Source organism: Coregonus clupeaformis, chromosome 2 (genome assembly GCF_020615455.1).
Source record: "Coregonus clupeaformis isolate EN_2021a chromosome 2, ASM2061545v1, whole genome shotgun sequence".
Taxonomy (NCBI): domain Eukaryota; kingdom Metazoa; phylum Chordata; class Actinopteri; order Salmoniformes; family Salmonidae; genus Coregonus; species Coregonus clupeaformis.
In genome coordinates, this window is record NC_059193.1 from 38,242,123 (window position 1) to 38,254,282 (window position 12,160).

The 12,160-nt window shown below is 46.2% G+C and overlaps 1 protein-coding gene across 1 annotated transcript in view; it reads left to right on the forward strand.

The window, feature by feature from the left end:
- LOC121535952 (protein diaphanous homolog 2-like) overlaps nucleotides 1–12,160 on the forward strand; it is a 726,045-nt gene that overhangs the window by 306,961 nt on the left and 406,924 nt on the right. Inside the window, exon 17 of the mRNA XM_041843185.2 lies at nucleotides 1,976–2,341. Coding sequence (XP_041699119.1) covers nucleotides 1,976–2,341 — 366 coding nt within the window. The remainder of the gene's footprint in view (nucleotides 1–1,975; nucleotides 2,342–12,160) is intronic.

Below are 12,160 nucleotides of genomic sequence, written 5' to 3' on the forward strand. Positions count from 1 at the left end.
TGGAACCACCAAGACTCTTCCTAGAGCTGGCCGCCCGTCCAAACTGAGCAATCGGGGGAGAAGGGCATTGGTCAGGGAGGTGACCAAGAACCCGATGGTCACTCTGACAGAGCTCCAGAGTTCATCTGTGGAGATGGGATAACCTTCCAGAAGGACAACCATCTCTGCAGCACTCCACCAATCAGGCCTTTATGGGAGAGTGGCCAGACGGAAGTCTCTCCTCAGTAAAAGGCACATGACAGCCCACTTGGAGTTTGCCAAAAGGCACCTACAGGACTCTCGGACCATGAGAAACAAGATTCTCAGGTCTGATGAAACTAAGATTGAACTCTTTGGCCTGAATGCCAAGCGTCACGTGTGGAGGAAACCTGGCACCATCCCTACTGTGAAGCGTGGTGGTGGCAGCATGCCTTGGGGATGTTTTTTCAGTGTCAGGGACTGGGAGACTAGTCAGGGTCGAGGGAAAGATGAACGGAGCAAAGTACAAAGAGATCCTTGATGTAAACCTGCTCCAGAGTGCTCAGGACCTCAGACTGGGGCGAAGGTTCACCTTCCAACAGGACGACGACCCTTAGCACACAGCCAGCCAAGACAAGCAGGAGTGGCTTCGGGACAAGTGTCTGAATGTCCTTGAGTGGCCCAGCCAGAGCCTGGACTTGAACCTGATCGAACATCTCTATAGAGACCTGAAAATAACTGTGCAGCGACACTCCCCATCCAACCTGCCAGAGTTTGAGAGGATCTGCAGAGAAGAATGGGAGAAACTCCCCAAATACAGGTGTGCCAAGAAGACTCGAGGCTGTAATCACTTCCAAAGGTGTTTCAACAAAGTACTGAGTAAAGGGTCTGAATACTTATGTAAATGTGATATAAACATTTGTCTTTTTGTCTTTTTGTCTTTATTTTTTAAGCTGTTTTTGCTTTGTCATTATGGGTATTATGTGTATATTGAGGATAAATGTTTTGTCAGACCGTATACCATTGCTTTCAGCCAATCAACATTCAGTGTTCAAACCACCCAGTTTATAATGGCTTTTAGAGGCCCTCTGCTGATTACATGCAGTATCCCTTGAAGCAAATGTGTCGCCCAAAGTTCATCCTTTTCACACATCTGCCCTTTACTGTCTGTATCCTGCCCATGTAAGGACATCCTCTGTGGGCTACGGGGTGCTTAAAACACACACAGCACACACACACACACACACACACACACACACACACACACACACACACACACACACACACACACACACACACACACTCACACATACTGAAACTCTCTCACACTCTGTACGGAACAGGGATTGCGCACTCACTGTGCTCCATCCAGACACATGTCGCCAGCGGCATACTCAACATGTAGGAGAGCTCTCCAGACTTCTTCTAATGGTGAAGGTGACATACCTCCCTGCAATATTTACCCACTGCCTATTAGGTTCTTGTTTGTGTATCTACATATTTAATGTGTCTGGTAGTCTCAGGGAGCTGAGCGACCCACTTTCCCAAGTGTGAGGTGGAGCGGAGCTGGGTAGGACTCCTCTGAGTGCTGGCCTCTGACTGGCTGATAGCGCTCTTTCCATCAGTACCCTATGTGCTTACCAGAAAATGACTGCTACCATTGCAATGAGGCTCAAGCCCAAGGGACGATAGCACTAGGATGATAGTCCCCAGACATGCTTTTATCAACTCTCTTCACACGTACAAATAGACACACACTCGTGCACGCACGCATGTGCGCAAGGGCATAGAAGTGCACGCACACAGGGTCAAGGCAATCATATGTCATTGAAGTGAGTACGATAATGCTCATCCCTTTTCCCCCTAAATACTCCTACCACCATCCTCACCCATCACCCAGGTGCATTAGCCGGACTAGTGTAATGCATGTAATGGTGGTAAAAGCTCTGGCCTCCAGAGTGCAGGGATGACAGGAATGTTGTGTCCCTTCTCTAATACTGCTTTCCCGTCTTTGCAGATCACGGCCGGACCAGCGGCGGCTGGGACAGGAGTCCCACCTTCACATCTGCAGGCGGGGTTGGCACCCCCACCCCCCCCCCCACCTCCGCCCCCACCAGGCGGCTGCCCTCCCCCTCCTCCCCCACCTCCGCCTCCTCCTGGCATGGCCGGCATGCCCCCTCCACCACCACCCCCGCCACCTCCAGGAGGAGGGCCACCCCCTCCCCCCGGCTGTGGACCACCACCTCCCCCACCCTTCCCCGGGGCGCCGGGCATTCCTCCGCCTCCTATGATGGCCATGCCTGTCATCAAGCTGCCTTATGGACTGGAGGCCAAGAAGACATACAAGCCTGAGGCCGCCATGAAGAGGATCAACTGGTCCAAGGTAGAGTAACGCCTCCCCAACACACACACGCTTGTACATGCACACACACACACACACACACACACACACACACACACACACACACACACACAGTATGAGCTCTGTCCACTAGATCCTGACTATTATCATCTACTCTCTTCCATTATGTGGACATTGAGACCGGAATGACTCCACTCTTTAGAATTCTACCATAATATTCATGTACCGATTTTGCACAGAGACATCGAGCCCTGTGTTATGATGTGTAAAACATGAACTTGTTGGATTTGTGTTTGCTAAATCACTGCGTACAGTTCTGAATATAAGCATCGTGCACAGAAAACAGGCCTTTCAAATGGAACTGTAGGTACAAATCAAGAGAGTGCACTCTAGTCAACACTACCCTCTGTCTATTCAGGCAAATGTTCAGCCACAGGGCACGCTGCTCTGCCCTCGGCACCCATTCAAAGAGATCCTCACATAAACAATTTCCGCCGCTTGAGTTCCCTTGCATTCACACACACTTTTAGCATTGAATAAAGACAATGTGTTGTGTAACATTCCGACAAATTTGAATACAATTTCAACGGGGACTGTTCTCTCCATGTTGGCTTTATCCTACAGTGAGTTAATTTATCCATCGCCCTAGGGAATCTCGGAGTTGCAACCAGCATTAATTTAGTGGTGTTTTGTATATGCTTATGTGTGACCATGCTTTTTATTCGTCAATTATTGACAACAGCCAAAAGGTAATCATTTGTTCTCCCCTGGACTGCAGAATGCTGTTGAAATCATGCTGAATTGCATTATCGGTGAAATTGTATAGCAAGTTTGCACATCTTATAAGAGACATTACATTTTTCTAGTTTTATTGTCATTTCACTGTTAGAAAACCTATATACACTACCAGTCAAAAGTTTGGACACACCTAATCATAGGTTTTTTTCTTGATTTTTACTATTTTTTACATTGTAGAATAATAGTGAAGACATCAAAACTATGAAATACCACATATGGAAGCATGTAGTAACCAAAATAGTGTTTGTGGAATGTATTTACTTAATGTGTTTGAGCCAATCAGTTGTGTTGTGACAAGGGTGTGTGTGTGGGGGGGATATACCGAAGATAGCCCTATTTGGTAAAATACCAAGTCCATATGATGGCAAGAACAGCTCAAATATGCAAAGAGAAATGACAGGGTATCATTACTTTAAGACATGAAGGTCAGTCAATAGGGAACATTTCAAGAACTTTGAACGTTTCTTCAAGTGCAGTCACACAAACCATCAAGCGCTGTGATGAAACTGGCTCTCATGAGGACTGCCACAGGAATGGAAGACCCAGAGTTACCTATGCTACAGAGGATACATTCTTTAGAATTACCAGCCAAAATAAATGCTTCACAGAGTTCAAGTCACAGACACATCTCATCTACTAAAGGACTCCAATACGAAGAAGAGACCTGCTTGGGCCAAGAAACAGGAGCAATGGACATTAGACCGGTGGAAATTTGTGCTTTGGTCTGATAAGTCCAAATTTGAGATTTTTGGTTGAATATTTCCGCATGTGTATTTCCCACCGTAATGCGTGGAGGAGGAGGTGTTATGGTGTGGGGATGCATTTCTGGTGACACTGTCTATGATTTATTTAGAATTCAAGGCACACTTAGCCAGCATGGCTACCACAGCATTCTGCAGCGATGCGCCATCCCATCTGGTTTGGGCTTAGTGGGACTATCATTTGTTTTTCAACAGGACAATGACCCAACACACCTCCAGGCTGTGTTAGGGCTATTTTACCAAGAAGGAGAGTGATGGCGTGCTGCATCAGATGACCTGGCCTCCACAATCCCCCGACCTCAACCCAATTGAGATGGTTTGGGATGAGTCGGACGGCAGTGTGTAGGAAAAGCAACCAACAAGTGCTCAGCATATGTGGGAACTCCTTCAATACTATTGGAAAAGCATTCCAGGTGAAGTTGGTTGAGAGAATGCCAATTGTGCAAAACTGTCATAATGGCAAAGGGTGGCTATTTAAATCATCTGAAATATAAAATATATTTTGATTTGTTTAACACTTTTTTGGTTACTACATGATTCCATATGTGTTATTTCATAGTGTTGATGTCTTCACTATTATTCTACAATGTAGAAATTAGTAAAAATTAAGAAAAAACCTTGAATGAGTAGGTGTCCAAACTTTTAACTGGTACTGTATGTAAATATTCCAGCAACATCATCAACCAGTTTTTGCAACTGTTTTTCAAGATGTGCAATGGGACAGGAAACCATGCAATGGAATTGGTAAAGGTTGATTACAGCAGCATCCAAAATGTGTTGAAGACGCAGGTTTATGCCACCACTACTACACCTTAAATGCAAATTCCACAGCTGTGCCTAGACCCATGCAGGCCTGGTGATGGGTAATATTATTTATAACATTATACAGCTGCCCGTGATGGGAACTCCTTTGTGGATACAGTTAGAGAGAAAACAAGTTAGCCACTTGCATCTCATTATCACCACTGTGTGTGTGTGTGTGTGTGTGTGTGTCATTGTCTGTGTATGCGTCTTTATTTGTGTATTCCTATGTGTGTGTGTGTGTGTGTGTGTGTGTGTGTGTGTGTGTGTGTGTGTGTGTGTGTGTGTACATTATTGCGTGTGTGTGTGTGTTTGCATTCATGAGTGCACCACTTTGGCACATCCGTCTCTGTCCCGGCACGGCAACGACTGAATGGGCGTCTGCATTAACCTTGCCTCCGCAGGCGCTAGGGTTGGGAGATGCAAATGAAATGGCTAGATAGCACTCAAAGGCATTCAGAGCCACCTGAGGAAAAGCAATCTGTGTCTCTTGTGTCGATTAAGTGGGACCAGAGTCATCTGTCTTCTCTGTTCGGAGCAGATGGAGCCATGGAGGTGCCAAGCACTACTGTGGCCTGAGCTTTCAAAAGAGACAGCAGAAGGAGGGACCTAGAAGATTGTCGTCATGCCCCCCTTTCCTATAACCACCCAATAGCCACTAGTGTACTGCAGCTATATGAATACACACATTTACAGGCTTTCAAAATAAATTGGAGAAAGGGAAAGACCGAAAAGTTTGTCATCATTCAAACAGTGCCACTAGTCGCCCCAGGTGCGTTTGTTATTGTTTTTTGTTTTGTTTTTGAAATGGGGCAGAGGAGGATCCTGCATCGTGGCAAATCAAAGTACATGCTCTGCTGTTTTATCACATGCACAGTGATGTCCAAGGGGAAGAAATGGTGTTCGTTGTTTGAAGTAACATCTTTGTTGTAGTAATATTTCAAACGGACGTTGCATTTTCACAGCTACATATTCTATTTTTAAGCCCCATAACAACAAGTTTGCTGTAGCAACATATGAATACAGGCCTTATCTTTCAACTGGTTGAATAGCAGGCATGTACAACCTCACTGTAATGAAATGTTGGAGAAAGAGAATGACCTTCACTGAAGGAGACTGTGTAGAGATGGTAGAGAGTGGAGAGAGAGGGAGAATGAAACCGAGAGCTTAGGATGGAGAGTGAGTGTTTGTGTCCGCCTCTTGCTTTTTAAATTCACCCACAGGGTACCTCTCCGTCTCTTAAAAAACAGCAGGGGAAAAAAACACTAGCGCCGGATAGTAAAATCAGCCAGCAGCAATACAGTGAGGATTTTAAGCATTTTCAAGCAGCGTCACTGGAGATGGTTGCCTGAAGGTGCCATAATGTTATATCTCCTATGGTTAGAACACCTTACCACTGGGGAACAGCAACACGTTTACGGTATAGCAAATAATTGCTCAGGCTGTGTCTAAGGCGGTTTGCAGCAGCAGTGTGGATGCTGTGGAGAAGTCCCCAACCCCCACATGCCCCACAGCCAACACGACTGTGCCTCCCATCAAATCCTCAAAGTTATTTACCAACAACCTGCGGGCAGGCATGAACTAGCGAACCATAGCGAACTACCTCACATACTCAGGTAGTGTTAGGGGATCCGTTGATGCTGAAGCTACAATTAGTTTGGAGGAGACTGGTGGGGAGGAGGTATGGAGGGTTGACTGCTGGTATGGAGGGTGGGTGGGCAGCTAGCATGGGGCAAAGCAGGGATTTGGGACATGCAGCTGTATCAAATACTCCACATAGAGCGGAGAGAGGAGTGCCAGAAGCTGTTGGTTAGGGTCAATATTTTGTCATCTACTGTAAGACACGGTTAAGCAGAGGGGACCTCTAGATTTGGCTCATCCCCCTGTGTTTGACGTGCTCCCCATAATTTGGAAGTGTTTTCCATTAGAATAGTTTTACTTATAAATCAATGATATGTATATTACTTATAAATGCCTCATGAGCTTAGTTCAACCAGTACCTAAAATATAAGCTTGTTTTACTCTACTGTTTCTAAAGAAAGTAAATGTCAACAAACACCGTATAGCCTCAAAGCATGGTTAAAACTATACTTTTGATATCATGGTTGGTCAGCCCCCCCCCCCCACACACACACACACACACATGTATGCAATAATTGAGGTGAACAATAATTCCATTGTCTCCACACCAGTCAATTTAGTGTACAAACGATGCATAACTATAATTATCCTTTCAGAGTGACAGCTGTTATTATATCAGTTAGCACAACAATACTCTTGCAGAGACAAGAACAAAATATGAGGAAGAAACAAAACAACCTCAGAGATCCCCTCCCTTTCTCAATATATGGAATAAGTATATACAGTACCAGTCAAAAGTTTGGATACACCTACTCATTCCAGGGTTTTTATTTATTTTTACTATTTTCTACATTGTAGAATAACAGTGAAGACATCAAAACTAAGAAATAGCACATATGGGATCCTGTAGTAACCAAAAAGTGTTAAACAAATCAAAATATATTTTATATTTGAGATTCTTCAAAGTAGCCACCCTTTAACTTGATGACAGCTTTGCACACTCTTTGCATTCTCTCAACTGGCTTCACATGGAATCCTTTTCCAACAGTCTTGAAGGAGTTCCCACATATGCTGAGCACTTGTTGGCTGCTTTTCCTTCACTCTGCGGTCCAACTCATCCCAAACCATCTCAATTGGATTGAGGTCGGGTGATTGTAGAGGCCAGGTCATCTGATGCAGCACTCCATCACTCTCCTTCTTGGTCAAATAGCCCTTACACAGCCTGGAGGTGTGTTGGGTCATTGTCCTGTTGAAAAACAAATTATACTCCCACTAAACACAAACCAGATGGGATGGCGTATCACTGCAGAATGCTGTGGTAGCCATGCTGGTTAAGAGTGCTTTGAATTCTAAATAAATCACACACAGTGTCACCAGCAAAGCACCCCCACACCATCACACCTCCTCCTCCATGATTCACGGTGGGAACCACACATGCGGAGATCATCCATTCACCTACTCAGCGTCTCACAGAGACACAGCGGTTGGAACCATCAAATTTGGACTCATCAGACCAAAGGACACATTTCCACCGGTCTAATGTCCATTACTCGTGTTTCTTTGCCCAAGCAGGTCTCTTCTTCTTATTGTTGTCCTTTAGTAGTGGTTTCTTTGCAGCAATTCGACCATGAAGGCCTGATTCACACAGTCCCATCTGAACAGTTGATGTTGAGATGTGTCTGTTACTTGAACTCTGTGAAACATTTATTTGGGCTGCAATCTGAGGTAAAGTTAACTCTAATGAACTTATCCTGTGCAGCAGAGGTAACTATTGGTCTTCCTTTCCTGTGGCGGTCTTCATGAGAGCCAGTTTCATCATAGCACTTGATGGTTTCTGCGACTGCACTTGAAGAAACTTTCAAAGTTCTTGAAATGTTCTATACTGACTGACCTTCATGTCTTAAAGTAATGATGAACTGTTGTTTATCTTTGCTTATTTGAGCTGTTCTTGCCATAATATGGATTTGGTATTTTACCAAATAGGGTTATCTTCTGTATACCCCCCTACCTTGTCACAACACAATTGATTGGCTCAAACACATAAAGAAGTAAATAAATTCCACAAATTAACTTTTAACAAGGCATACCTGTTAATTGAAATGCATTCCAGGTGACTACCTCATGAAGCTGGTTGAGAGAATACCAAGAGTGTGCAAAGCTGTCATCAAGGCAAAGGGTGGTTACTTTGAAGAATCTCAAAAATAAAATATATTTTGATTTGTTTTACACTTGTTTGGTTACTACATGATTCCATATGTGTTATTTCATAATTTTGATGTCTTCACTATTATTCTACAATGTATACAATAGTACAAATAAAGAAAAACCCTTGAATGAGTAGGTGTGTCCAAACTTTTGACTGGTACTGTATGTATATAAGTATATAATAATCAATTAAATTCAGTACCAATCTTTTCATGAACTCCTACAGTGCCTTGCAAAAGTATTCATCCCCCTTGGCATTTTTCCTATTTTGTTGCATTACAACCTGTAATTTAAATTAATTTTTATTTGGATTTAATGTAATGGACATACACAAAATAGTCCAAATTGGTGAAGTGAAATGAAAAAATAACGGGAAGGTGGTGCATGCATATATATATTCACACCCTTTGCTATGAAGCCCCTAAATAAGATCTGGTGCAACCAATTATCTTCAGAAGTCACATAATTAGTTAAATAAAGTCCACCTGTGTGCAATCTAAGTGTCACATGATCTGTCACATGATGTCAGTGTATATATACACCTGTTCTGAAAGGCCCCAGAGTCTGCAACACCACTAAGCAAGGGGCACCACTAAGCAAGTGGCACCATGAAGACCAAGGACCTCTCCAAACAGATCAGGGGCAAAGTTGTGGAGAAGTACAGATCAGGGTTGGGTTATAAAAAAATATCAGAAACTTTGAACATCCCACAGGCACCATTAAATCCATTATTAATACATGGAAAGAATATGGCACCACAATAAATCTGCCAAGAGAGGGCCACCCACCAAAACTCACGGACCAGGCAAGTAGGGCATAAATCAGAGAGGCAACAAAGAGACCAAAGATAACCCTGAATGAGCTACAAAGCTCCACCGCGGAGATTGGAGTATCTGTCCATAGGACCACTTTAAGCCGTACACTCCACAGAGCTGGGCTTTACGGAAGAGTGCCATTGTTTAAAGAAACAAATTATCAAACACATTTGGTGTTCGCCAAAAGGCATGTGGGAGACTCCCCAAACATATGGAAGAAGGTACACTGGTCAGATGAGACTCAAATTGAGCTTTTTGGCCATCAAGGAAAACACTATGTCTGGCGCAAACCCAACACCTCTCATCACCCCGAGAACACCATCCCCACTGTGAAGCATGGTGGTGGCAGCATCATGCTGTGGGGATGTTTTTCACCGGCAGGGACTGGGAAACTGGTCAGAATTGAAGGAATGATACAGGGAAATTATTGAGGGAAACCTGTTTCAGTCCTCCAGAGATTTGAGACTGGGACGGAGGTTCACCTTCCAGCAGGACAATGACCCTAAGCATACTGCTAAAGCAACACTTGAGTGGTTTAAGGGGAAACATTTAAATGTCTTTGAATGGCCTAGTCAAAGCCCAGACCTCAATCCAATTGAGAATCTGTGGTATGACTTAAAGATTGCTGTACACGGAATCCATCCAACTTGAAGGAGCTGGAGCAGTTTTGCCTTGAAGAATGGGCAAAGATCCCAGTGGCTAGATGTGCCAAGCTTATAGAGACATACCCCAAGAGACTTGCAACTGTAATTGCTTCAAAAGGTGGCTATACAAACTATTGTATAGCCACCTTATTTCACAGTAAAATATATTTTGCATCTTCAAAGTGCTAGGCATGTTGTGTAAATGAAATGATACAAACCCCCCCAAAAAATCCATTTTAATTCCAGGTGTTAAGGCAACAAAATAGGAAAACTTTTTAAAATGTGTACATTTGTTTTTGACACATTTATTCTGTTACATATACCTTAATGCATACTTTTAAATTATATTATGCGAGCTAAACATACAAATAAAAAATGAAATAATATATTAAAACATTTTTCTTAAAGTATTTTAAAAAAAAAAAGGAAATACTAATGTTGCTGTCCCCACTACAACAAACAAATACTTAAATACATTTAATTTTGTCACAGAAACATTTAATTGAAATACTGTAGAATTCCATTCATTCCTATGGAGGACTGCTTGTCACGCTCGTCGTAGGAGTGAGTAGACCAAGGCGCAGCGTGTGAAACAAACATGACTTTAATTAGTTAAAGTATTCAAAAACAAAACACGACTCGTGAAGTCCACGGTGACACTGACCGACAAACACGGAACAAAAACCCACAAACACAAAGTGAAACACCGACAGTTAAATATGGCTCCAAATCAGAGACAACCAGCCGACAGCTGACACTCGTTGCCTCTGATTGGGAGTCACACAGGCAAACATAGAAACAGACAACCTAGAACACCCAACAATGAAACAGAACACATAGAATGAACACACCCTGGCTCAACATAATGAGTCCCAGAGCCAGGGTGTGACAGTACCCCCTAAAGGCGCGGACTGCGACCGCGCCTAAATACGAGCCAAAAACAGGGGAGGGCTGGGTGGGCATTCCTCCTCGGCGGCGGCTCCGGCCTTGCCCACCACCCTCCAACAAACCCCCCATAGCGCCCCTGGTCCGGTCTGGCCCCGCTGGCTGGAGCTGGACTGGACGTAGCAGGAGCGGTAGGCTTCAGCTCCTTAGTGGAGCAGTTGAGCGGTACCTGAATTGGCACCGATGACTAAGGCACGGGTTGTGCCGGACTGACGACTCGCTCCCCTGGCTTGGTGCGAGTAGCAGGAACGGGCTGGACCAGGCTGACGACTCGCACCCCTGACTTGGTGCGAGTAGCAGGAACGTTCTGGACCAGGCTGACGACTCGCACCCCTGGCTTGGTGCGAGTGGCAGGAACAGGCTGGACCAGGCTGGCGACTCGCACCCCTGGCTTGGTGCGAGTGGCAGGAACAGGCCGGGCCGGGCTGGCGACGCGCACCGTAGGTTTGGTGCGAGTGGCAGGAACAGGCCGAGCCGGGCTGGCGACTCGCACCCCTGGCTTGGTGCGAGTGGCAGGAACAGGCCGGGCCGGGCTGGCGACGCGCACCGTAGGTTTGGTGCGAGTGGCAGGAACAGGCCGGGCCGGGCTGGCGACGCGCACCGTAGGTTTGGTGCGAGTGGCAGGAACAGGCCGGGCCGGGCTGGCGACGCGCACCGTAGGTTTGGTGCGAGTGGCAGGAACAGGCCGGGCCGGGCTGGCGACGCACACCGTAGGTTTGGTGCGTGGAGCAGGAACAGGCCGGGCTGGGCTGGCGACGCACCCCGTAGGTTTGGTGCGTGGAGCAGGGACAGGCCGGGCTGGGCTGGCGACGCACACCGTAGGCTTGGTGCGTGGAGCAGGGACAGGCCGGGCTGGGCTGACGACGCACACCGTAGGCCTGGTGCGTGGAGCAGGGACAGGCCGGACAGGGCTGGCGACGCACACCGTAGGCTTGGTGCGTGGAGCAGGAACAGGCCGGGCAGGGCTGTCGACGCACACCGTAGGCTTGGTGCGTGGAGCAGGGACAGGCCGGACAGGGCTGGCGACGCACACTGTAGGCTTGGTGCGTGGAGCAGGAACAGGCCGGGCAGGGCTGTCGATGCACACCGTAGGCTTGGTGCGTGGAGCAGGGACAGGCCGGGCAGGGCTGGCGACGCACACCGTAGGTTTGGTGCGTGGAGCAGGAACAGGCCGGGCAGGGCTGGCGACGCACACCGTAGGCTTGGTGCGTGGAGCAGGGACAGGCCGGACTGGGCTATGGAGACGGATAGGAGACCTGGAGTGAAGAGCTGCCACAACCCGTCCTGGCT